General features: G+C 46.3%; 1 protein-coding gene across 7 annotated transcripts in view; it reads left to right on the top strand.

Moving 5' to 3' along the window:
* The first annotated feature begins 659 nt into the window (after window positions 1-659).
* Window positions 660-26,842, top strand: part of LOC121870795 (protein gustavus-like) — a 139,676-nt gene continuing 113,493 nt past the window's right edge. The window contains exons 1-2 of one of the 7 annotated variants that reach the window (XM_042372749.1): window positions 660-733; window positions 3,596-3,598. In XM_042372749.1, coding sequence (XP_042228683.1) covers window positions 675-733; window positions 3,596-3,598 — 62 coding nt within the window. In that variant the 5' untranslated portion in view covers window positions 660-674. Of the gene's footprint in view, window positions 734-2,210; window positions 2,919-3,595; window positions 3,648-5,403; window positions 5,521-5,915; window positions 6,609-22,143; window positions 22,383-25,374; window positions 26,386-26,842 lie in introns of those variants that run through there. The other 6 variants (XM_042372753.1, XM_042372752.1, XM_042372755.1 and 3 more) reach the window with 6 other exon arrangements.

The following is a 26,842-nucleotide window of genomic DNA, read 5'->3' as shown; positions in this document are numbered from 1 at the left end:
CGTCTGTCATAATATCACCTGTTTGTCATGCTTAAGGTGTCATGTGCTGTCAAGAGAGGTCACCTGTCATATCATCGCTTCCATCAGGCACTAGCTATGTCACGAGGTCACCTTTCTCATGTCTCAGGTGTCATACGCTGCTTCAAGTGTCATGTGTCAAGCGTCCATCAGTGACATTGGCAAGGAGTTGCTCAGTATACACCCAGCACAAGAAATACTCGTTTTAATATGTTAATGTGGTTGAAGGGGTCGGGTTAGGTTAGGTTAGGTTCTGGGATCAGGTGACGGTGAAGCCCTATAGTGGGGGGGAAGGGTGGTGGCAGCGGCGCCCTAGACCATAAACACCCCCCTCCCTCTCCACGCCCCTCCTCCCTCCTTATACACCATCCACGCCCCCTCCCTCCTTCCCCTCCGCCCGCCCCCTCCACAGACGACCCCTCAACCATGCCCCCCCCCTCCCTCCATGTCCCCCCTCCATCCGCCCCCCCTCCATCCCGCCCCCTCCTCCATCCCCTCCATCCACGCCCCCTCTCCCTTTACCTCCTATCCCTCAGTCAGTCAGCAGGTGTGGTGTGTACAAGTGGGGGGTGTGGTGTCTCTCTCACTCTCAGTTCGCACCTGTGACCTACCTTGTGTGGATGTGTGTGTGGATGTATGTTTGTGTACTCTCCCGGATGTACACTCCATACTCGGCCCTGTCTTCACGCAGATCATCCCGGGGTTTTCTCTTGAGGTTAGTAGGAAAGCCTTGTCGTTCTCTGTGGGTGGTGGTAGTTGTGGTAGTGGTTGTAGTTGTGGTTGTAGTTGACCCAATATTCGACTCCTCTCATCTAGTCAGGTCAGGGCCTGCTGAAGGTTATGTCTTTCCCCTGTGCTGTTGTTATTGCTGTGTCGAGGCCTCTGCTGTTCCCTTGTGGGTGGGAAGGGCTCGCTGCTGTACTTGGTGTGATGCGGCTGCTGTGATTGCTGTGGTGGTTATTGATGTGGTTGGTTGGTTGGTTTGTTTACCTTGTGGTGCTGTAATAGTCCCAAAACTCCACCATTGACCACCTCCACTCCACCACCACTCTCCACCACTACCACTCCTCCGTCCTCACCATCCATCATTCCACACACCACCACCACTCTCCACCACTCGCACACTTACTCCACCCATTCTTCGTCAGGTTGTCATCATCGTCAGGCGGGTCCTCCCCAAATCACCCTATTGTTGAGAGCCAGGCTAAATTCACCTACTTGGTCCATTGTTGGTGTGGTGGTGATGATGTGATGGTGATACTGGTGGGATGGTAGGGTAGGGTGATGTGGTGATGGTGGTGGTCCTTCACTCTAGAGAGGTAACCAGCCCACTTCAGTCTGGGGCCCATTATGTACTGGAACCTATTAGTACTGGGGCCTATTAGTACTGGAGCCTATTAGTACTGGGGCCTATTAGTACTGGAGCCTATTAGTACTGGGGCCTATTAGTACTGGGTTCCTATTAGTACTGGGGCCTATTAGTACTGGGTTCCTATTAGTACTGGGGCCTATTAGTACTGGGGCCTATTAGTACTGGAGCCTATTAGTACTGGGGCCTATTAGTACTGGGTCCTATTAGTACTGGGTCCATGCAACTAAGAGACGCTTAAACTTTGTTGTGTGTTTGGCGGAAACTAATGTAAATATTATTCCCTTTTACTATGTAGGTGTGAGACTGACTTACTACCTCACACGTCTAGGGGGGAGAAACGTAATTATTTTTCGATAGTCGTTCGTTATATTTCAAATACTTTTTTTATCTCCCTGTAGATGAGTTTATTATAGGGAAAAATTTCTTCTAAAAGGAAATTTATACGAAAAACTTAAGAAATTTTGTTCATTCAAGAAAAAAAAAGAGACGTTAGAAAAATAAACTCACTTAACGGAGGAACTTTTTTAACAGTTGGTTTATTATAGAAGAAGGAAAAAAAAACTCCGAAGAAAAATAATAATAGAAAAAACTGTGTTGTGGTGGAGGGCTGGGAGGGGACTACTACCACCACCAGCACAGTGCCCCGAGTCATAACAACCAGCTGCTACCACAACCTCTAATGTGTTCTTGATTCATCCTTTACGTGTCCCTGTAGACCTTCCTCATCCCTACCAACCCCCCCTCACCCCCCTTCTCCTCCTCACTCTTATCATTACTACCCCAACACCTTCCTCCTTCTCCTCACCCCCACCACTACCCCCCCCCCATACACTTCCTTATATAGTCCCTCACACACAGATAGACACTCACACCAGCCAGGAACCTGATTGTTACATTCTCCAAGGCATCGAATCATCCCAAACCTACAAAAGAACTCCAAAACTTTAATTCCCTTCAAGATATTCCTCTGCCTCTCCACGCGTTGGTCTGTTGTGGCATCGGCTGTGTTGGTGTGTGTGTCTTATTGTGAATTTTAAGAGGAGGTATCTTAGTGTGCCAGTGTTTCTCTCTCACTCACTCCGCGGTGGCCAGGGTGTCGGGGCAGCAGCTGGGTGGTGGTACAGTGCCTTGACACGACGCCGAGGAGAACTAGGCCAGTGTGTGTGTGTGTGTGGTGAAGGGAAGTTGATTTAATACATCTGTTTTACCACAAATAACCACGGCAACAACAAAAGCGACAACAACCACGAGAACAACAGCTACAAAAACCACGACAACAACCACTACAACAACGACGACAACCACAACGAAAGCAATAACAACCACACCCACGACCCATCAAGTTATTGGACTTACGATCGGACTTACAAAGAAGGGTTAAGTGAGAGATCACCTCGGTAACGACACGAGGTCCTCCACACACACAGGGCTGCTACAGGGAGGTTGATCTGTGTGTGTGTGTGTGTGTTTGTCTCGTGGGAGTATCAAGGACCTTCAGACCAATGATTATCGCGACGGCCTGCAGTCTGTAAGTTCCATTCCCTAATCTTTCTCTTGTGTCTTATTTGGTGTCGTTACTCTAGTCCAGGGCTATATTTTCGGCCATTTTGAGTTTTTATTTGTGTTTGAGTTTTAGGACACATTTTCAGCCATCTTGAGTTTTTTGTTTGTTCTTGCTGGAGTTTTAAGACACATTTATCAGCCCTCATGATGTACCAGTTCACGTATGAATTATTATAATGTTATATACGAGTTCATTTTGTTTTATATAATGTAAAAGGTGAATTGTACATCTCCATTAATCTTAAAGTAGATAGATAGACAGACAGACAGACAGACAGACAGACAGACAGACAGACAGACATAGATAGACAGACAGACACAGACAGACAGACAGACATAGATAGACAGACAGACAGACACAGACAGACAGACATAGATAGACAGACATAGATAGACAAACAGACACAGACAGACAGACATAGATAAACTGATAGACAGACAGACATAGATAGACAGACAGACATAGATAGACAAACAGACACAGACAGACAGACATAGATAAACTGATAGACAGACAGACATAGATAGACAGACAGACATAGATAGACAAACAGACACAGACAGACAGACATAGATAAACTGATAGACAGACAGACAGATTGATTCTCTCACCATATGCTAATTCCCATCTCTTCATTTCAGCTGGTAAGTGGAGTTTCATGAGTGACTCGGCAGTAAACCACACCAGCTTAAGGTAAATAATTTTGTGTCATCTTGTGAGGGTAAAGGAAGCTCTGTATCTCACACAGGGGCCGTGATATAAAAGACGTAAGGTATCATTTTAAAACGATTTGGGAGATTACCTGAAGATTAACCACCCCAGCTTATATCACCTAAAGATTAACCACATCAGCTTTAGTTCACCGAAAGATTAACCACCCCAGCTTCATTTCACCTAAAGATTAACCACCCCAGCTCATTTCACCTAAAGATTAACCACCCCAGATTATTTCACCAAAAAATTAACCATCTCGGCTTATTTCGCCTAAAGATTAACCACCCTAACGCTATTTGGGCGAGGGGGTTAGGTTAGGTTAGTGTTATAGTTAATCTTTAGGTGAAATAAGCTGGGGTGGAGATTCTAAAAGTGGGGTTTGTATGGTTGGATGGATGGATGTTACACTAGCCCGTTGAACTGGCATTAATCTGTTGAGCATTAATGCCTATCCATCCATCCATCCATCCATCTATCCATCCATCTATCTATCTATCTATCTATCTATCTATCTATCTATCTATCTATCTATCTATCTATCTATCTATGTCTCTCTCTCTCTATCTATCTATCTTTGAATCTATATCTATCTAATCAAATCTAATCGAGTCTCGTGTTTATCTCCGGGATGCGACAGATATACATGGGTCACCGGAAATTCTTGAGTTACCCCCTCAAAGAGGCGGCCAGCTGAAGAAAACGTAATTCTCGTTTTCTCTAGAGATGGCGGCGCGTGGAGGGTAATTCGTCTATTTTAATACACCCTTGCCATGCCTTATTATCTGGGTATTTAAAAGCCTCATAGTGCATTATCGATCGAGAGAATATGTGTTCCAAATACGTGGTTATTATTGATTTGTAAAGATTGGGTTATTGAGGACGCACAGGGTAATTTATGGTGATTGTTGGTGTGTAATAGTTCGTGTCGTGGAAATCGAAAGTGACTTGGAACTGTTTTTGAGTTAGATAGACATTGCAGGTACACAAACAATGACAAACAATAGGTGATGTATTCGTTAGTAGGAATGCACAAGGAAATTTGATCCCATATTGCATTTTATTTCTGTTTTATCAAAGTTAAATTAATAAAGATGAAAAGCATTACAACATAACAGCCTTGAGTGACCTTGGTGTGTGTGTGTGTTTGTCTATGTGTGTGTGGTGGGGAGGATATTATACCTGCCTTGTTGGTGTATAAAACAGGTATTGAGAGCGGTATAGTTTTTATTGAGTTGGGAAAATGACCATGACTCAGGTAGATTGGGGGAGGGGGGGAGTGGTGTACTGTACTGTTGTTTTTTATAATCATGTATTTGGGGGCAACTATGCTATGTAGTCGTTGGGGTAGTTAGTGTTTATTGTAATTTAGGATTTTTTATTTTTTTCCTCTGGTGGTGGAGTATTACACGTGGTTGGGTGGTGGCACGGTTCAATAGTCATCGTTATCAAGGTATTTCTACGCCATTTTACCTGCATTTATCGTATATTTTACATGTTTGTGTCTTGATTTTAGCGCCTATAAAGGAAACAACCAATCAGAACGGCGGGGAGGACGTTTTGAAACACCAATTACATACTTCCTAGTAAGTATCCTACACGGTGAGCCAGGCGGCCTTTGGTTGGCTGGGAAGCTCTATCGCGCGCTCTGACTGGCTCGTGTTGGCTCGCGGGTGAACTGGAGAACCAATGAGGGCGTAGTACTCATCACTTTGTTTATCGGTCGTTCAAAGTGATGTGTATGTATGGTGTAGTGGAGTCCTGGTTGGTTGATGTATCCCTAAAACTGGTGCACCTGTATGTAGGAGTGAGGATAATACCACCTACTGCTCTTTCCTCTCCACATGGAAAACAAGTAAGTGTGTTTGTGTGTGTGTCGTGGGGGTGAGTGTGTGGGCCGTGAGTGTGTGGGTAGGTTAGTGGAAACGGACGGAATATTTTGAGGCTGTAGAGAGGGAGGCGAGGTGGTGCTAGGTGGCGGGAATTCACTCGAGGTTCTGGCTGCCTTATACATCCTCTTTCCACACGTTTTTCTCGGCTGTCCTCGTGTTGTTTGTCGTGTCTGTGGTGGACAGTGGTGCAGCGCCGTGGTGGTAGTGGTGAGAGGTATCAGCGGGGATTGTTCGTTTCAAGGCTAAACTGATGTAAAGTTGTCGTGTCCTTGAGAGAGCCGTTGTGGAGAGAGAGAGAGAGAGAGAGGTTTTCGACCCTCCTCTCTCTCTGTATCTCTCTCTCATTCTCTCTCCCCTCACGTGTTTGGGATATCCCGTGTTATTGGACTTGTGCCAGTGAGAAGTGCCCCGTGTCCCCGGGGTCTAGTTGGCCATACAATCAGTCGCCTCACGTGGTATACATGAGCTAGGAAATGCCGGAGCGGTGTTGGTGTTGCAGTGACTGAGAGTGGTCGCCAAGTTTACCCTCCGCCAAGCTGACACTCACAGCACAGGTCTGGCGGCTGGTGGCGGTGTAGTCTTGCTGCTTGGTTTATACACCTTCCATGGGTACACACTTCCCTACACCCGCGCTCTACACCCACGAATAACTGACCACCAGAAAAACAGTCATGTGTCGCTGATCTCAACCTCACGTGTGTATTTATATCTCAGTGACTAAAATATTACTTGTTTTATGTACGAGGACAGGTTAAAGGGGAGTGGCGGCTCACACTACGGTTTGGGCCATGTGAATCACGTTGTAAAATCCTCCAAGATAGAAAAAGACTTGAAGGTTTGTTAGTTGTGGGTGGGCTAGTGAGACCAACCAACCACCTACCTCCCTACCTTGTGCCTGGCCACCTCCCATCCCATGAGCTGCCAGCGTGTCGGAAGGGAACACAGCCTGAACGTGTCAGGCGACGTTCCTCCTATTACAACCTACCACCTCCACCATCACCGCCTTCTGCTGCGTCCTACGGCGTCCTCGTCGTCATCGCAGTACTCAAATGTAAGCAGTAATTAAAGCTATGTTGTTTTACGATACATGGAGGAAGGAACAGACACAATACTTGAGATGTTTCCTCCTCGGCTTCATGTGGACTGAGCTGACCGTGTATGGTGGTGGCTGAATACACTGCCTGCACCAGGATACTGACGGTGCCCTCAGGTGTTCTGTGCATAATAAGTGTTACACCTTCATGAAACACCCCTTGTGTTATATTGGCGTCGTCCTGTAAAGCCATTAACACACCAACTGGACTATCCATCTACAGTATGTGACGTTGATTTAATATTACAAAAAATATTCAGAAAATTGAACTGTAACCTTTGATTTTCAACCTTTGGAAAAACCCTGAACAAAATGCTGTTATCGAAACATTTACTGTAATCTTAACATACACTGAGCCATACATGTATATTATATCACAGCCGTGGGTGGCAATAATACAGCAATACAGTGAAATACATAAATTGTACCGGGTGGTTAAAATTAGTTGACGATACCAAAAAATAAATAAATAAAAACACGGGGAAAAAGTGTTGGAATATTTGTGTTATTTTTTCCCAGGCAACACGAGGATCCAGTTCTGTGTTGTTGGTGTAGAATAACCAACCATGGATTATATAAACACAAAACAAACACACACACACAAATGTTTTAAAAAAGTCACCGACAAAAATATAAATAATAAACATCCAGATTAAAAAATTCGTGACAACATTGATTTTTAAAGGTGTTAGTGTGTCTTGTTGTCAGGTTATGTGTATTAACCTGACCTCTGTGTATGTGTTGGCAGGGTACATAGCACTCTGACACCATGCCTTGAGGTCAGGTTATGTGTATTAACCTGACCTCTGTGTATGTGTTGGCAGGGTACATAGCACTCTTGACACCATGCCTTGAGAGTGTTTGTCCTACATAATGTCATATGTAGTTTGTTGGTGTGTGGAGGTGTTAAACAGCTGACAGTGTTTGGGTGTTTTCTTCCGGGTTGGGTTAGGTTGTGATGGGTTGGGTTGGGTTAGGTTGGGTTGTGATGGGTTACGTTTGGTTGGGTTAGGTTGTGATGGGTTGGGTTGGGTTAGGTTGGGTTGTGATGGGTTATGTTTGGTTGGGTTAGGTTGTGATGGGTTGGGTTGGGTGATGGGTTACGTTTAGTTGGGTTAGGTTGTGATGGGTTGGGTTGGGTTAGGTTGTGATGGGTTACGTTTGGTTGGGTTAGGTTGGGTTGTGATGGGTTACGGTTGGGTTAGGTTGTGATGGGTTGATGGGTTGTGACGTTTGGTTGGGTTAGGTTGTGATGGGTTAGGTTGGGTTGTGATGGGTTGGGTTGGTTGGGTTATGGGTTACTTTTGGTTGGGTTGGTTGTGATGGTTGGGTTGGGTTGTGATGGTTACGTTTGGTTGGGTTAGGTTGGGTTGTGATGGGTTACGTTTGTTAGATTGAGGTTGTGATGGGTTACGTTTGGTTGGGTTGGGTTGTGATGGGTTAGGTTGGGTTGTGATGGGTTAGGTTGGGTTGTGATGGGTTGGGTTGGGTTGTGATGGGTTACGTTTGGTTGGGTTAGGTTGTGATGGGTTAGGTTGGGTTGTGTTGGGTTGGGTTAGGTTGTGATGGGTTAGGTTGGGTTGTGATGGGTTAGGTTGGGTTGTGATGGGTTGGGTGGGTTGTGATGGTTACGTTTGGTGTGATGGGTTACGTTAGGTTGTGATGGGTTGGGTTGTGATGGGTTACGTTTGGTTGGGTTAGGTTGTGATGGGTTGGGTTGTGATGGGTTACGTTTGGTTGGGTTAGGTTGCGATGGGTTGGGTTGTGATGGGTTACGTTTGGTTGGGTTTTGAGAAATTTTGGTATTTTTCATAAATTTGTTTTCTGATTATTATTATTTTGTTTCTTATTTTCGTTATTATGTTTCTTATTTTTTTCGTATTAATTTTATATTATTATTAGTATTATTTATTTATTATTAGTTATCAACATACTACTACAACACCTCAATAGAATACATAAACAATCATCCAAACATCACATAAAAGCATCCATCTTTACAAACAAACAAACATATTTCCCCCTCACATGGTGTTTTAGTGAGAGGTTAAACGCCTTAGTGTTTTGTTAATGAACACGTTTGGTGAGTTCCTGTCTTATCCCAGGTGTAGCGGAGGTATGGAGGACAGGTACAGTGTAGTGGTGATGGGTGATTGATGTGTAGGTGTGGGGGTGCTGGGGATGGGTGGGGTAGAGGGGGGTGGGAGGGGGTGTTAAGCGTTACATCTCCTGACCAGGTGTAACACTGTATTACATGGCCAGGTGTGTAAAGATTTAATTAGTGGCTATTTTCTCACCTGTTTTATGGCAGTTTTTGTAATAATGGTTTTTTGTTTTACGTTTTATTTTGTCGTGTTTTTACTGTTTTAGGTTTTTTGAAGGTTTATTTTATTTTTTATTAAAGAATTTAGTTTACCTCAACGTATTCAGGATTAATTCATCGTGTTCAGGGGGTTAGGTCATCGTACTCAAGGGGTTAGGTCATCGTACTCAAGGGGTTAGGTCATCGTACTCAAGGGGTTAGGTCATCGTACTCAGAATTTAAGTCATCGTACTCAAGGGGTTAGGTTATCGTACTCACGGTATTATTTACGAGTACTGAAGTAGTGATGATAAATGGGTTGACAGTTTGTTGACATAACCGGATATGGAATTTCTCGCCGCGATAACTCGTTTGTTGGGTGAATTGGCGCCAGTTATTAGAGAGAGAGAGAGGAATTGTGTGTCCTGTGTCTGTGTGAGAGAGAGAGAGAGAGAGAGAGAGAGAGAGAGGCTGGCTTTTAATTATCCCCACCACTGCCAGCAATGAATGACTAAATATTTGTAAACACCGATACATAAATTAGCTGTAACAGGTTTTGGGTGTAAACAACGAGCTATTTGATGAGTGTTGGCTCGTCTGTACTTGGGACCACAGTCTAGTGCAAACAAAATCATCATCAGTGTGGTTGTTTGGTTGTAGACAGTTAATTGGTGTATTTGTGTCTACAGTCTGGTGTAAACATTGGTGTGGTTGGAGTTAGATGAATAAATGGTTGGAAATAGTTTATCCTGTGGTTGTGTTTACAGTGTGGTTGTAAACAAAGGTGTGGCTGTGTGATTGGGTGAATTAAGTCGTGTGTAAACAGTTTATTGTTTGCATTCGAGACAGATGTGGGGCCCAGTAACCTCTTCAATAACGTGACTGGTGAATAAGTATTTTGGTTTGGTTAGATAAGGTTTGTTTTGGTTAGAATAGGCTTGGTTAGGTTTGGTTTGGTTATGTTAGGTTTGGTTAGAATTTGTTATGTTAGGTTTGGTTAGAATTGGTTATGTTAGGTTTGGTTAGAATTGGTTATGTTAGGTTTGGTTAGAATTGGTTATGTTAGGTTTGGTTAGAATTGGTTCGGTTAGGTTAGGTTTGGTTATGTTAGAATTGGTTTTGTTAGGTTTGGTTAGAATTGGTTATGTTAGGTTTGGTTAGAATTGGTTATGTTAGGTTTGGTTAGAATTGGTTATGTTAGGTTTGGTTAGAATTGGTTCGGTTATGTTAGGTTAGGACTGGAAACTGACCCGCACTAATTTGGTTATAACTTTAGTCCCAATTATGATAGGTTAGTGGGCCCGAAATACACGTAGCAAGTGCGGGGCCCGTTAGGGCGTGGGGCCCGTATGGCGCTTGAGTGACAGGCCAGCGGTGATAAAGAGCGGGGCCTGCATAGGGGTAGCGGGTGACGGAGGCAGTGACACTCTGTAAAGTAGGTGACACTTGGCACTGTCGGTAATAAGGTTGGCAGTGTCGGTAATAAGGTTGGCAGTGTCGGTAATAAGGTTGGCACTGTCTAATACTTATTGCTGTCAGAAATACAGGCGACACCCGATGGTACAAATGACAGACTACAGGTACAGTTTTAGTTCAGGCAGGTGTGGTGACAGCAGAAGCAGGTGTTTATAGGTAGTGGACAGGTGTTGACGGTTGGTGTGAATCTCTCTCTCTCTCTCTCTCTCTCTCGTGTGTGTGAATGCAGTTATCCACCCATCCTCAACACACACACACAGTATACTCAGAACATACACACACACACACACACACACAGTATACTCAGAACATACACACACACACACACACACGTTACGTTTTGTCACGCTAAATTTTGTGTGTTAAGAGAGGTGAACAGTGTTGTCACTGGATTGAAAGTAGTTGCATGTTGTCAGTGGGTAGAAATGTTAATGTTGTCAGTAGTTGCCCGGTGGTTTAAAGTTGGCAGTGAGGTAGTGGTGTTGGCACGGGTGAGTGTACAGGAAAAATATTGACTGTGTCGCTATAATTGGATTGGTTATTGTCCCGTTTGTTTATATATTGTGTGAGTAACAGCTATCTCCAGGTACAGGTGTAAACATGGGTACAGAGGGTAATACTGATGACAGGTGCAATTTATAGGTATAAATACTAGTTCAGGTACAATTACAGATATGCAAAATGTGGTACAGGATGTGAATACAGGTAACAAGTGCAATTACAGGTTCAGGTACAAGCACAGGTACAAATACACATTCAGGTACGGATACACACAATATGAACCAGGGGCAGAGCAGATAATTAGATTACGTCACCTGTCACACACCTGGTGAAGTAGTTGTATGCAAAACGCGTAAAGCATTTTTTTTATTCGCTCTCAGGGATTATAGGACAAAAAATAGGCAACGTTTTTACTGTTTTAGCTTTTAAAGTTTATTCTGGAGGGAAAATACAAGGTCAGTGTGTGTGTGTTTGAACTAAATCATTGGTATGTAAATCAAGATAATAATAGAGAGTGTATTGGCATGGTGACGTCACCTTAGATACTGCGACGTATTGGTGACGTCACGATGGAGTGGAGTTAATGACGTAATAGCAGGTGGTGGTGTGACGGGGTATTGTATGATAACGTCAAGGTCTGTCCCTCTCCCCCCTCCCCTCACCTGTGTCAACACATGTTGGCTCTGCACCTCTGATATCACCCGGATGTTGCCACTCGGCTGCTCGTGTTGTTGTCAGGGCCAGAAATATCGTGTTGTCAGGGCCAGATACATTGTGGTTTCAATATCTGGGGTTGAGAATTTGTGATGGTAACAGCACGAGTTTTATGTTGTCAGCCGTAGGAACTTCGTGTTGTCAGCGTGTTGGTACTATTGGCATAATAAAGAAACACCTGGTCCTGCTGACATAGACATTATACATTATTTGGCTTAAAAAAATCGCCCCAAAAATGTTGTGTTTTGTTCCGCCAACTTTGAGCAACTTCGTACTAGGTGTAAAATAGCGATTGGTTGTGTCACTTGGTGTGTCAGAGAGAGAGCCAACACCTGTGACACTAACACCTGAGGCGCCACATCTGTTCTTCATAGATCCATGGTACAAGGTCGAGACAGACAGACAGGCAGACAGGCAATATATCTTGCGTTAGTCAGGCCGCACCTCGATTATGCGGTTCAGTTCTGGTGCCCCTATTATATAATGGATATCAATTCACTGGAGTCGGTGCAGCGAAGAATGACAAAAATGATTCCGGGACTTATAAACCTTCCATATGAGGATAGGTTAAAGAAACTTAACTTGCATTCCCTAGAAAGACGAAGAGTGCGGGGAGATATGATAGAAGTATTTAAGTGGGTGAAAGGAATCAATAAAGGAGGCAAGATAGATTCATGGATGATAGAGAGTGGTAGTAACTCTCGACAGGAGCTGCCATGCACAGCCCAACCGGCCTATTGCAGACTCTCTATGTATGTAACACCATCACAACTTACAACAGACAAACCAACTCAGATGAGATAGACATAAACAGATTTAAATAATACCATTAATAAAACGAGACACATAACAGGTAGGTAAACAAGGTGTGCTTAGGTAATTGGAAGTGAATCATCCAATCGTTAAGGTAGCAAGGGTTTATATGGGTGAGAGTTGGTAGTGGGTCAAGGTAGGGCACAGTCAAGAGGCTTCTTATACCCACGTGGGCCTCTGTGTGTGTGTGTGTTCATGGTAGTTACAATTCTAGGTCTTGGGTTGGTTGTGGTGGTGGTGGTGGTGGTGGAAGGAGTGATGGTTGTAGTAGTGGTGATTGATGCTGATGGACTGGTACAGGGTTGGGATAGTGGTAGTAGCAATGGTGGTGGTGGAAGGAATGGTGGTTGATGCTGGAGGAGTGGTAGAGAGCTTAGGGTGGGGGAGGAGGGGGTGGCGATAGGAGGGTGGTGGGAGGGTGGGTTAACTGTCACACCTGCCGGACACCTGTGGAAACACGTGTATCCCCTCCTCCCTCCCCTGCTGCTGGCTACTCGTCCACGCTGGTGTTAGTCTGTTCTTCACGCTGACGACGGCGGCGCCTCCTGTGTTCTCTTCCTTACTAAGTCACGTGGACGGGTCTTATTCCTCCTCCCGGTCTTCCTGTCCTCCTCCTCCTCTTCCTTCTCACAGTAATCCTCCAACTCCTCCTCCTCTTCCTCCTAGAACAAGTACCTGACCTAGTTCATTCACTCCTGCAGAAGGTAAGTGGTATGCTGCAGTCCCCCTGGGTGTTCATGTACGTTCATTTTGTCTCCTAACTGGTGCTAAGTGAACGTGTCTAGTTAAGGTAGAGTCTCCGTGTTCATTTAGGTTTAGATTAGGTTAAGTTAGGTTAGTGTTAGGGTGTTTAAATCAGGTGAAATAAGCTTAGAGGAAGGGGGGTAATTATATGATTCGACCCCCACATAATAAAATAAATACCTTGACCATTAATCACTCACTAAACACAAATAAATAAAAACAAAACAAAATGGAAAACAAACACAGCTGACCTGGAGACGAGTTTGTTTTTTATTTATTCATTTTTGTGGTAAATTACAGTATTTTTCGTTGGCTGTGTTTACAAACTGTATTTATGCTTCAAGGACTGGCTACTGATACCATGGTTCTGAAACTTGGTAGAGTCGTGGGGGGAGGTAGGGGTGTTTGGGGGAGGAAGGGGGTGTTTGGGGAGGGAGAGATTATTCCTGGGGTTGTGGTAGTTGTGGGTGCTGGTAGTTGTGGTTGGTGGTGATGGTGGTAGTTGTGGGTGGTGTGTTGTGGGTGGTGGTAGTTGCTGGTGGTGATGGTGGTAGTTGTGGGTGGTGGTAGTAGTTGTGGTTGGTGGTGATGGTGGTAGTTGGGGTGATGGTGATGGTGGTAGTTGTGGTTGGTGGTGATGGTGGTAGTTGTGGTGGGTGGTAGTTGTGGGTGGGTGGTAGTTGTGCTTGGTGGTGATGGTGGTAGTTGTGGGTGGTGGTAGTAGTTGTGGTTGGTGATGGTGGTAGTTGGGGTGGTGGTGATGGTAGTGTGGTGGTAGTTGTGGTTGGTGGTGATGGTGGTAGTTGTGGTGGGTGGTGGTGGTAGTTGGGTTTGGATGGTGGTAGTGGGTTGGTGATGGTGGTAGTTGTGTTGGTTTGTGGTGGTGGTGATGATCGTGGTAGGTGTGGTTGGTGGTGATGATGATGGTGGTAGTTGTGGTTGGTGGTGATGGTGGTAGTTGTGGTTGGTGGTGATGGTGGTAGTTGTGGTGGTGGTGGTAGTTGTGGTTGGTGGTAATGATGGTGGTAGTTGGGTTGGTGGTGATGGTGGTAGTTGTGGTTGGTGGTGATGATGGTGGTAGTTGTGGTTGGTGGTGATGGTGGTAGTTGTGGTGGGTGGTAGTGATGATTGTGGTGGGTGGTGGTGATGGTGGTTGGTGGTGGTGGTAGGTGGTGGTAGTTGTGGTGGTTGGTGGTGATGGTGGTTGGTGGTGATGGTAGTAGTTGTGGTGGGTGGTGGTAGTTGTGGTGGTGGTGGTGATGGTGGTTGGTGATGATGGTGAGTTGTGGGGTGATGGTGGTTGGTGGTGATGGTAGTTGTGGTGGGTGGTGATGATGGTGGTAGTTGTGGTGGGTGGTGGTGATGGTGGTAGTTGTGGTGGGTGGTGGTGATGGTGGTTGGTGGTGGTGATGGTGGTAGTTGTGGTGGGTGGTGGTGATGGTGGTTGGTGGTGGTGATGTAGTTGTGGTGGGTGGTGGTGATGATGGTGGTAGTTGTGGTTGGTGGTGATGGTAGTTGTGGTGGGTGGTGGTTGGTGATGGTGGTAGTTGTGGTGGGTGGTGGTGGTGGTGGTGGTGGTGTGGTGGTGGTGATGGTGGTAGTTGTGGTGGTGATGGTGGTAGTTGTGGTTGGTGGTGATGGTAGTTGTGGTGGTGATGGTAGTTGTGGTGGGTGGTGGTGGTGTAGTGAGATAAAGAGTGGTAGGTGTATTGATCGACCAAGAGGCGGAGGATATGTGTGTGTGTGTGTGTGAGGACACACTCGCACGCATACACACGCACATACATGCACGTATACACACTCGCATGCACACACTCACATGCACGTATACACACGCATACACACTCACATGCACGTATACATACACACGCATACAAACACACATGCACGCATACACTCACAGATGATTTTCCTGACAAAATACACACACACACACACACACACACACACACACACATACATACATATCTACCTACTCATGGTTCAACAACACCCTGGTATTAGATACGCCCACCAGTATAAAAGACATCGTGTGTGTATGTATGTATGTATGTATGTATGTATGTATGTATGTATGTATGTATGTATGTATGTATGTGTGTGTTCTGTATATGCATATGTGTACTGTACTTGTACCTATACATGTGTGTATGTATATGTGATTGCATGTACGTGTATTCTCTACGTGTGTGTGAGTAAAAGTGGAGGAAGTGTGAGTGTGTGCGTGAGTGAGTGTGTGAGTGTGGGCTTTCCAGCAGCGGCGGGAGCGGGCTGGAGGAGGAGGAGGAGGACCCCCACTATTGATTAGACTAGGGGGGGGAGGAGAGGGGGGTTAAGTTGCAGTGTGCGCAGTGGATGGCGTTGTTGTTGTTGATGGTGATGTTGTTTTTCACCCTCACTCTCTCCTTTCCCCTTCCTCCCTTTTCTCCACCTCACCTCCTCGTGTTCCTTCTCTTTACTCTTATTAACTCTTTTGCATCCATGATAATTGATTTCCGAACTGTCGTAGTGCCATTGAGAGAGAGAGAGAGAGAGAGACCTGCCACAGCTGTTAGTGTGCATTTCTCTTGCCAGAAATGCAAGACTTGGACGACCCCTGCTAAAGATGTGGGGGGTCTCCTCTATGCTGGCAGAAGGCGAGCGAAGGTTCGTCTGGCGTTGGGGTGGAGGGAGTCTTAGCTGCCTCAAACCTGTCTTCTCCAGTAATTTTAGATGACCTTCGAAATTTTGTTAGAAACCAATACATTTATTAATTGTGTGTGTGTGTGTGTGTGTACTGTACTAATATTAACATCTTGTGTGCAAATCGTTTAATTTTCTATTTCTCTCCTAAGTATATTACTACATTGTATTGTGTGGGTGTATGGTTGTGATTGTGGTGGGTGTAGGGTTGTGGTAGGTGTATGATTGTGGTGGGTGTAGGGTTGTGGTGGGTGTATGATTGTGGTGGGTGTAGGGTTGGGTGGTATGATTGTGGTGGGTGTAGGTGGTAGGTGTATGATTGTGGTGGGTGTAGGGTTGTGGTGGGTGTATGATTGTGGTGGGTGTAGGGTTGTGATTGTAGCAGGTGTATGGTTGTGGTGGATGTGTGGCTGTGGTGGGTCTGTGATTGTGGTGGCTGTATGGTTGTATGGTTGTGATTGTGGTGGTTGTGTACCTTCGCGCGTGGGTGTATGGTTGTGGTGAGACAGGCAGACAGGTCACCTTTAAAACCTTCTTGGTAGATGCGGCCTCCTCTTCCCTTCTTCCTTCCATCCTTCTTCCACCTCTTCTCCTTGTTCCTTCTTTCTCTTCTTCCCACTTCCTCCTTTTCTGCTCTTCTTCCTTTCTCATTCTTCCCCCCTTCCTTCCTTTTTCTCCTTCTTTTCCTACCTCACCTACTCCTTCTCTTCCCCTCCTCTTCTTCCCTCTTCCTCCTTCTTCCCTCCTCCTCCTTCTTCAGGCTGTTGGGTTCATGTGTTTCTTGTGAGGAAAGTTGAATTTGTCACCTATTATTATTATTATTATTATTTTTATTAGTAGTAGTGGTGATAGTGGCTAAGGTGTGGCTATTGGAGTAGTAGTAGTCGTTATAATAGTAGTAGTAGTACACGTTATAGTAATCAGGTGATATATAGTAAACATAGACCATCTCTCCTCTCCTTGATACCATGAATGAATCAGCTGATGAGTGTAGTAGTAACTATGAATGGTCGCTTACACTCACACCATCATGTCAACAAACCTTAGTATTGTCTCCGCCATTTTTAACCTCCCAGAGATATGACGCTACCATGTTTATGTTTGGTGTTGTAGGGGCGTGTGTGTTGTTGAGGAGGTGTGGTTGTGTTGTAGGGAGGTGTGGTTGTGTTGTAGGGAGGTGTGGTTTGTGTTGTAGGGGGGTGTGGTTGTGTTGTAGGGGGTGTGGTTGTGTTGTGGGGTGTGGTTGTGTTGTGAGGTGTGGTTGTGTTGTAGGGAGGCGTGGTTGTGTTGTAGGGAGGTGTGGTTGTGTTGTAGGGAGTGTGTGGTTGTGTTGTAGGGATGTGTGGTTGTGTTGTAGGGATGTGTGGTTGTGTTCTAGGGGTGTGGTTGTGTTCTAGGGGTGTGGTTGTGTTGTGAAAGGGTGTGGTTGTGTTGTAGAAGGGTGTGTGGTTGTGTTGTAGAAGGGTGTGGGTTGTGTTGTGGGGGTGTGGTTGTGTTGTAGGGGTGTGGTTGTGTTGTAGAAGGGTGTGGGTTGTGTTTTGGGGGGAGACGTGGTTGTGTTGAGGGGGCGATTGGTTGTGTCGTAGTTACTGTTGATGTTTAAATTGCACCATAAGGTTTGGTCCATTAAAATTCCTAGTTAGAGATGTAAGGTGACTTTTAATTGGTTCGTTTAAACTACGTATGGCACAAAGCTGGATTCTGATTGGTTCCTCTGACTGGAGATTGGGAACAATTAACGTGTTCCTCTGACTGGCGAATAAATCTAACTGGTTCCTCTGACTGGCGAACAAATCTGACTGTCATTAAACTAAGACACGAAGATTGATACAGTCAGTAAATACACTTACTTTTGACTTCCCGTGCCGTCGCTAAATACACTTACTTTTGACTTCCCGTGTCGTCGCTAAATCTACTTACTTTTGACTTCCCGTGTCGTCGCTAAATACACTTACTTTTGACTTCCCGTGTCGTCGCTAGTGTGCGCCTGGCGTTGCTCCCATAAACAGGTTATTCTCGAGTAAAGGATAATGCCAGGCGCTGTTGATTGCCTGTGGTGGCGGTGGTAGGGGCGCCTGGGTTGTGTGTGGGTGGTGGTGTGTGTCCAGCGGTCATGGGAGACGACTATGTATGTATCCGGCCATTGTGGTAGTGGTGGTAGAGTGGTGGTGGTGTTATGGTGGGTGGTGGTAGAATGGTGATGGTTATTGTGGTGGTGGTAATTGTGATGAGTAGTGGTGGTAGTAGTAGTAGGATAATGATAGTGAGTAGTATGAGGGTGGAAGTGATGGTGGTAGTAGTGGACCGCTGCAGACTGTTATGTGGATCACGTGCATTACACTGTTATGCATGGTTATGGTCTGGCATAAACGATGACCACTTGTTGTATTTGTTGATGTTTGTTGTTTCTTGTTGTGTATAGTGAGGGGGGTGGGGATGTGACCTTGTGATTGGCGGAATAAAATATATTATTTTATCTATATCTATCTATCTATCTATTTATCTATCTATCTATCTATCGCACAGGTGTTAGTGAGACAGGTGTTGATGTGTGTGATGAGTGAAACCCCGAGGAAGCCTTACTGTGTGTGTGTGATTATTATTTTTTATTTTTTATTTTTGCTATTATGCTCTCTCTCTCTCTCTCTCTCTCTCTCTCTCTCTCTCTCCTCCTCTCTCTCTCTCTCGACCACTTGTTGTGCTTCAGGTACACTTAGTAGTATATACAGTGGGGACAGGTGAGGAGGAGGAGGGAGGGAAAGGTTGAGGTGAAGGAGGGAGGTTGAGGGTGAGGAGGAAGGGGTGAGAGGTGAGGAGGGAGGAGGTGGTGAGGGGAGGGAAGGGTGAGAGGTGAGGAGGAAGGGTGAGGAGGAGGGGAAGGTGAGAGGTGAGGAAAGGGTTGAAGGAGGGAAGGGGTGAGAGGTGAGGGAGGGAGGAAGGTTGAGGTGAGGAGGAAAGGGTGAGGGAGGAGGAAGGGAGAGGGAGGATTGTTTTCACTGTACCGCTAACATTGACAGGGGCGGTGGGTGGAGGGCGGTATGACGTGAATGGTTGGAGAATACTGAGTGGTGGGTGGCGGGACGTTTTAGCGGTGGTCCTTGGGTGGGTGGGTGACTGGCCTCAAATGGTGGATGGGTGGAGGAAGTGGGCGGTGGGTGGCAGGAAGCCACACCACCCAGCATTAACTCAACACGGTGACGTCCAGGTGTGCTTGTACCGTGTCTCTCTCTCTCTCTCTCTCTCTCTCTCTCTTTTAATATGGCCACTATTCCTACCAGTCACTATCATAATCACTGCATCACTACCATCACTATCACCTATAGGGGACATTTGCAGTCTTACTATAAACTACCACTCATACCACTTCACAAAATTTTTACCAACACATCACCAACCACATATACCACAACAACCTCAACAATCACCACACTCCCACCACCACTAAACTCTCTTACCACAATGCTTCCACCACTGCCTCAGTGATGGTGGGTACAGTGGTAGGGTGTAGGTGGGAAGGTGTATTTCCCCAGTGTTATAGGGTGCGGGGCGGGGCGGGGCATGGGAGGGAAGCCCCGGAATCGACATTAGAGGGAGGAGAGGAGGGTGGGTGGGTGAGTCAGAGGAATGGACGGAGGGAGGCGGATGGGAAGGAATTTGGGAGGGAGGGACAGGAAGGAATTTGGGAGGGAGGGACAGGAAGAAATGAGAGGAAAGAACAGAGAGCCGTAAGAAAAGAGGAAGGAAGGGAGAAAGACGGAATGAAGAAGGGACAGACATACGCGAAAGGAGGGAGGAACAGACAGATAGACAGAGGGAGGGAGGGAAGGTGTGCTAGACTCCAGGTACACAGACAGACAGTGTAGGAGACGGTCAGCATAGCAACCCACCCACCTCCCCCTCCATCTCTCCCCCTGACAACCACAACACACCCTGAGTCCTCCCTTACTGTCTCCCCTTCCTCCCTAACCGTCTCCCCTTCCTCCCTGACCGTCTCCCCTTCCTCCCTAACCGTCTCCCCTTCCTCCCTAACCGTCTCCCCTTCCTCCCCAACCGTCTCCCCTTCCTCCCCAACCGTCTCCCTTTCTTCCCTAACTGTCCCCCCTTCCTCCCTGTCTCCCCTTCCTCCCTAACTCTCCCCTCCTCCCTAACTGCCTCCCCTTCCTCCTAACGTCTCCTTCCTCCCCAACCGTCTCCCCTTCCTCCCCAACCGTCTCCCTTTCTTCCCTAACTGTCCCCCCTTCCTCCCTGTCTCCCCTTCCTCCCTAACTCTCCCCTCCTCCCTAACTGCCTCCTCCCTGTTACCCCTACGTCTATAATAGTAGTAGCAGTAATAGTAGCGACAATAGTACTGATAGTAATAATAATAGTAACTAGCCAATAGTTTATTATACCATGTAAAAATACCCAGACAGACAGACATAGGACAGTATAGTTCAAGGCTTCATATATTGAACTCTGAAATTTACGTAAAGAATTTAATATATTTTTTTGTTTTCTTGATATTTAAAGATTGTTTCGGTAAGGTTGTTTTAAGGTGAATAAAGTGTTTGAGTTGTTGATGTTGTTTTTATTATTGTTATTATTTTTGTTGTTATTGTTGTTGATATTGTTATTATTATTGTTGTTTTTATTATTGTTATTATTTTTGTTGTTATTGTTGTTATTTTTGTTGTTATTGTTGTTTTTGTTTTTATTTTTGTTGTGGAATATGATGGTTGGGGAAAATTACTTAACCCCTTAAGAACGAACTGAACTGAACTGAATCTCTCTCTCTCTCTCTCTCTCTCTCTCTCTCTCTCTCTCTCTCTCTCTCTCACACATTCGTCCTCCACTCTATCTCCTTCCTCTTCCCATTTCACCTTCCTCTTCCTCCTTCCTTTCCCCCCCTCCCCCTCCTTCCTTTCCCCCCTCCCCCCTCAGTAGTATTTGAGAGAAAGTTGAGAGGAGTATGACTATTGTTCCTCGTGACTTCAGTGTGCTGTGTACACGTCCTGTTCACCTCAACCTACTACTACTATCACCACCACTACCACCACCCACTACCACCACCCTACCACTGTCACCACCCCACTACCACCCCACTACCACCCACTACCCACTATCACCACCCTACCACTATCACCACCACTACCACTATCATCATCACCATCATCTACCAGTCACTTTTTGGATGTTACTTTAAATGCTTAAAAACATATATCATGCATGTATGATTTAATATTATATTTTTTTTTTCTCTTTACAGGTAAGTGGCGTCATCATTGTTGGTGAGGTAAGGAAGAGTGTGTGTGTGTGTGTGTGTGTGTGTGTGTGTGTGTGTGTGTGTGTGTGTGTGTGTGTGTGTGTGAAACCAGTGTCTAAAATATTTCAGGAATTCTGGAAAAACAAGTCTGCTTTTTTCCTTAAGGTAGGTATTATTATATCGTGTTTTTTCGCCCCCTCCGCCCCCCACACACACACACAACTAATACTACGCCTACAACAACCCTGTTGCCCATATAAGCAAACATGAACATCACTACCACAATCACCACCACTACTACCCATAACAGCAACTTTTCCCACCTACATGCTTACCACCGACTACACTACCACGATTCCTACCACCATTCCTTGACAACCTTGAAACCCACCCCCTCCTCCCTGCCACGACCAGGTTTAACACCAAAACAACTCGATGTACCCGGTAGTAAAATGAAAGCGTCAGAGATGACCAAGTCATGGGTGGATTGTGGTTGAGGGGGTGGTTGAAGATCTTACTCAGTCAGGACACACTGTTGTTACTCGTCTTGGAGGTGAGTGTGTGTCTGTCTGTGTCTTGTGTTTGGACTCGTGATACGTGATTTGGTGTTCCTTAAAGACACGTGCTCCAGTGCTCCTTAAAGACACGTGCTCCAGTGCTCCTTAAAGACACGTGTTCCAGTGCTCCTTAAAGACACGTGTTCCAGTGCTCCTTAAAGACACGTGTTCCAGTGCTCCTTAAAGACACGTGTTCCAGTGCTCCTTAAAGACACGTGCTCCAGTGCTCCTTAAAGACACGTGCTCCAGTGCTCCTTAAAGACACGTGTTCCAGTGCTCCTTAAAGACACGTGTTCCAGTGCTCCTTAAAGACACGTGCTCCAGTGCTCCTTAAAGACACGTGTTCCAGTGCTCCTTAAAGACACGTGTTACAGTGCTCCTTAAAGACACGTGTTCCAGTGCTCCTTAAAGACACATGCTCCACTGCTCCGGGGTTCCTCCAACACACCATCCTCACGCAGGCAAGAACTTAACGCCATGCAAAATGTGTTGGAGATGATGGTGGCGATAGTGATGGTGATATTCCAGTCGGTGTTGGAGGTGATGGTGGTGCGAGGTGTAGGAGTGGTGGTAGGATGCGGAGTGGTGGTAGGATCGGCCTGGTATGTCCTGAGTCGGCCTCCAGGATACCGTGATGAGAGACCCAGTATTGGTGAGGGCGGGAGGGACGGGCCCGCCAATCAACACCTGGTAGATGACAGGTAATATAGTGGAGTTTTTATCCAGGTGTATATGGTGCTGTATATAGTCCCTAACCTGACCTGACCTAATCCTGATCTAGCCTAACCTTAATCTAACTTAACCTTAATCTAACCCTAGTCTAACCTAACTTAACCTTGATCTAATATAACCAAACCCTGATCTAACCTAGCTTAACCTTGATCTAACTTAACTTAACCTAACCTTGGCTTAACCTAGTTTGACCTAACCTAGCCTAACTTAACCTGCCTTGAACTGACCTAGCCTAACCTCTTTTTGGGCTAATTTTTTTTTTTTAAGGATTAATTATTTCAGATTTCACAGGTCCAGTCCCTGTCTGTGTGACAGGCGCTGGACCGAGCTGCTGAACTGACTTGTTCAATACGTGTCGTGTTTCATCCCTTTGCAATTGGTGATAGGACCTAATTATCTCAGTCTGGCCTGGGATACCATCACGAAAACAGTGGAGTGTATTGTCTCTGAACCATATATTGTGTTTGAGCTTGACTCAAGTATAATATACTCCGTAATTGGTGTTACTTATTTTGTTTCATAATTCATGTGGTCGCTGCTTTACGTGGGTGAAATATTTGTACACTTCCTTTATTAATTATTTCCTTATTTATTGGTGCCATTGTTGTTCATACTAATTCTTTACTTATATAATCCCACCATTTTTAGCGCTAAATTGGTATGACTCACTATCCTTCTCATTCTTCCAAGTTGGGCAGTGCTTGTCAAAGGAGGCGTGTTCTTGCTTACAGGAAGTACACTTCAGCTTGCTAGCTTGAGTGTGAATGTTTACCTGTGTGCATGTTTGTGTATGACTGTATGTGTGCTTTATGTGTGAGTGCATGGGCGTGTTATGCATGTGAATGTGTGTGTGTGTTTGCCATTCTAACTCTTGTCCTTCTTTATCATTCTTTAGTCTTTATCACTTGTCTGTTTGTCTGTTCTGGGAGAAAAATGAAGGAGGCCACGAGGATGTTGAAAATTCCTCAAGGGGGAATGGAGTGAAAAAGGTTGAGAGCCACTGGTCTAGGGTGTCAGCCACGTGGTCCTGACGTCACGTGGAGATAGGGACTGGTTTATCTTCCCTCCTGTTGTGGTGGTGGTAGGGTGGTGGTGGCAGTGGTATTAGTGGTGGTGTTGGTGGTAGTGGTGGTAGTAGGTGTGGTGGTAGTGGTGGTGGTGTGGTATTAGTAGGCTGGTGGTGGTGGTGGTGGTAGTAGTAGGCTGGTGGTGGTAGTAGGCTGATGGTAGTAGGATGGTGGTAGTAGGATGGTGGTGATAGTAGGCTGGTGGTGATAGTACGCTGATGGTAGTAGGCTGGTGGTAGTAGGACAGTGGTGGTATTAGTAGGCTGGTGGTGGTAGTAAGCTGATGGTAGTAGGATGGTGGTAGTAGGATGAGGTGGTGTGGTAGTAGGATAATTAATTGGTAGTAGGCTGAGTGGTAGTAGTAGGCTGTTGGTAGTAGGATGGTGGTAGTAGGATGGTGGTGGTAGTAGGCTAATTAATTAGTAGTAGGCTGATGGTAGTAGGCTGATGGTAGTAGGCTGGTGGTAGTAGGATGGTGGTGGTAGTAGGCTGGTGGTGGTAGTAGGCTGATGGTAGTAGGCTGGTGGTAGTAGGATGGTGGTGGTAGTAGGCTGGTGGTGGTAGTAGGCTGATGGTAGTAGGCTGGTGGTAGTAGGATGATGGTGGTAGTAGGCTGGTGGTGGTAGTAGGCTGATGGTAGTAGGATGGTGGTGGTAGTAGTGTATAATGTGGCCTTGGAGGTGTCCTGTAGAGGCTGCCTAGCTCGCTGGCTGGGCACCTTAGGTCCTTGTTCATAGTAGTATCTCTCTCTCTCTCTCTCTCTCTCTCTCTCTCTCTCTCTCTCTCTCTCTCTCTCTCTCTCTCTCTCATACCTGGAAGAGAAGACCTTGGATACGTTCAACAGCTGTGTGTGTGTGTGTGTTTATTTTGTGGTGGTCAGCAAAAAATGGCACTGGGATGTTGGAGTCGAGGACGAGGTGGGCTTGTCCTCGAGGCAGCATCTTGATCTCGAAAACTGAGAGATTCTAAGTAAACAGTGACGTAATTTTCATTGTTTGTGTTGTTTACTACTCGTGTTGTTTAGTGTGTGGCAGGTGGTTGTTTGTGATGGTAGTGGTGATGTTTCCTATAATCAGACGTAGTAGTAGCAGTAGTAGTGAGAACAATAATGCTAAAGATAAAATGCAGAGAATTTAGTTCATATGCCATTTGATCTTAAATTAAACTGGACATGACGGTATAATTGTGTGCGTGTGTGTGTATGGACGTTTTCTGCTGGGTTTACAGTATTGATTTTATCCCTGACGCTCATGGTGAAAATGTTGCCAATTTATATTTTGAGGACGTATGAGAGTTTTTAAAGTGTGTGTGTGTGTGTGTGTGTGCGTGCGCGCGCGTGCGTGTGTGCATAATGTGTGTGTGTGCGCATAATGTATGTGTGTGTGCATAGTGTGTGTGTGTGTGTGTGTATAGTATTGTGTGCGTGTATGTATGTATGTATGTATGTGTGCGTGCGTGCGTGTGCGTGTATAGTAGTGTGTGTGTGTGTGTGTGTGTGTGTGTGCATTCATTGAGGTGACGGCGACCTTCACCCCCTCTCCAATCCCCGCCTCCACCCTCCTCTGTCTCGCCCCTCCGCCGCCACCCCCACCCTTCCTCCCATCACACCACCCCCCCGCCCCTCCTCCCCTCCCCCGCCCCGCCTCTGGTGCGAGAGATGCCACACACCACCACACGTTCCCCGGGTTTGTTTATCAGGGCTGTTGAAGCTGTTTAGTCGTAAGTTGTCCTGTATGTGAGGCGATACACGGTGGAGGATATATCGTAGTGGTGATGGTCAGTGAAGGAAGTGGCAGTTTATGTGGTGTGGTGTAGCAGGAACCGCCGCCGCCGCCGCCGCAGCAGCAGCAGCAGCAGAGGCAGTAAGGACTGACGGACAGTTGCCTTTAGTCTAGTCAGGGAGCGCGGGGTCGCGGTGGCAGGAGCCAGTGTGTGTGTGTGTGTGTGTTGTGGCTCCGGACCCTCAAGCCCTCCACTGTTTTGTCTCGCCTGCCTGGCCTGGCCTGGCTGCTGGTGTACATAGCCTGACCCAACACCACCACCACAACCCCCTCCACCCTCTCAGATAACAACCTCTAGTCATAACCCCCGAGTGATGCGCCCCGTCAGAGGAGAGGACAGTCGGTAACACTACTCGGGTACTGTACCTCACCATACCAGAGATGCACAGCTGAGTGAGTGATAAAAACCAAACAAGACAACATTCTTCCTTTTCATCCCGACACTCACTCACTCCTGCAACACGATACATTCCTTCCTGTGTTGAAAAGAAGAAAAAACAAAAGTGGTTGGAGAAATAAGAAAAGCGTGGACACGTATGCGGGGTGACTTAACGCAATGTACCACAGCTAAGAGCAGCCAAGATCTCAATGATTCGGGGACAGTTTCTAGGTGACGCCGAGAAGGTCAACAACAGCAGTGACCAGCAGTGTGTCAGTTGACGATTAGCCAAGTTTAGCAGCACAAAGTTTGATGGGTGGTGGGGCCGAGGGGTGCTCTCCTGTGTTCTGGAAGGACTGACAGGAAGAAGCCGTCCTCACAGAGAATCATCCATCCAAGTGTGGTGGAAGGAGGGGCAGGAGACCATCTTGGAAACAGTGGATACATCTAAGGAGATCTTTTCAGGTTTTAGTGTAAGGGTAGGAGACCGTCTTGGGCAGGACTTGAGACGTCACGCAGATCATTCCATCAGTGGGGGTTAGGCTAGAGACCCTCGCAGAAAGAGAGGAGACGTGAAGTTTAATCCTGCCGGCCCAGTGGACGGGCAGGAGACAGTCTTGGACAGGACAGGAGACAGTTCAGGGAGGGGTGGATACGTCAAGGTGGAGGCGCTCTGGAGGAACCTGCTCGACACTTGGACGGCCGTACGCCTCAAGATGAAGGTGACGAGGGAGACGACTTCCAGGTAGGTCCTCACCACCTCTCTACACCCCCACACTACACCCCCACACTACACCCTCACGCTACACCAACACACTACACCCTTATGGCTGCACCTTCACACAACAGCTACACCCTCACACTAGACCCTTGAGCCACACCTTCACTCTACACCCTCACGCTACACCCTCACCTTCACACTACACCCTCACACTAATTCATCCTAAACACCCTACACGCCTATTCCAGAAACGCTGTAACACCCCCACCCCATCTTGCTGTCTCTCCACACCCTCACACCCTTTTTGACACCTTAACTAGCTTTCTTACACTTGAACGTCTAAAAGATCACCCTTACCACCCTCTTCCCCTTCAACCTCTGTTTTTCTAAAGTCATCCTCACCCCACTGTGCCCTCGTTCACACTAACACACCCTCCACATCTCTTCCTGAAACACCAAATCGTCCATATCCTTGCTTTTA

Source organism: Homarus americanus, unplaced genomic scaffold (assembly GCF_018991925.1).
Source record: "Homarus americanus isolate GMGI-L3 unplaced genomic scaffold, GMGI_Hamer_2.0 scaffold16119, whole genome shotgun sequence".
NCBI lineage: Eukaryota > Metazoa > Arthropoda > Malacostraca > Decapoda > Nephropidae > Homarus > Homarus americanus.
This window is presented reverse-complemented; position numbering and strand designations above follow the sequence as displayed.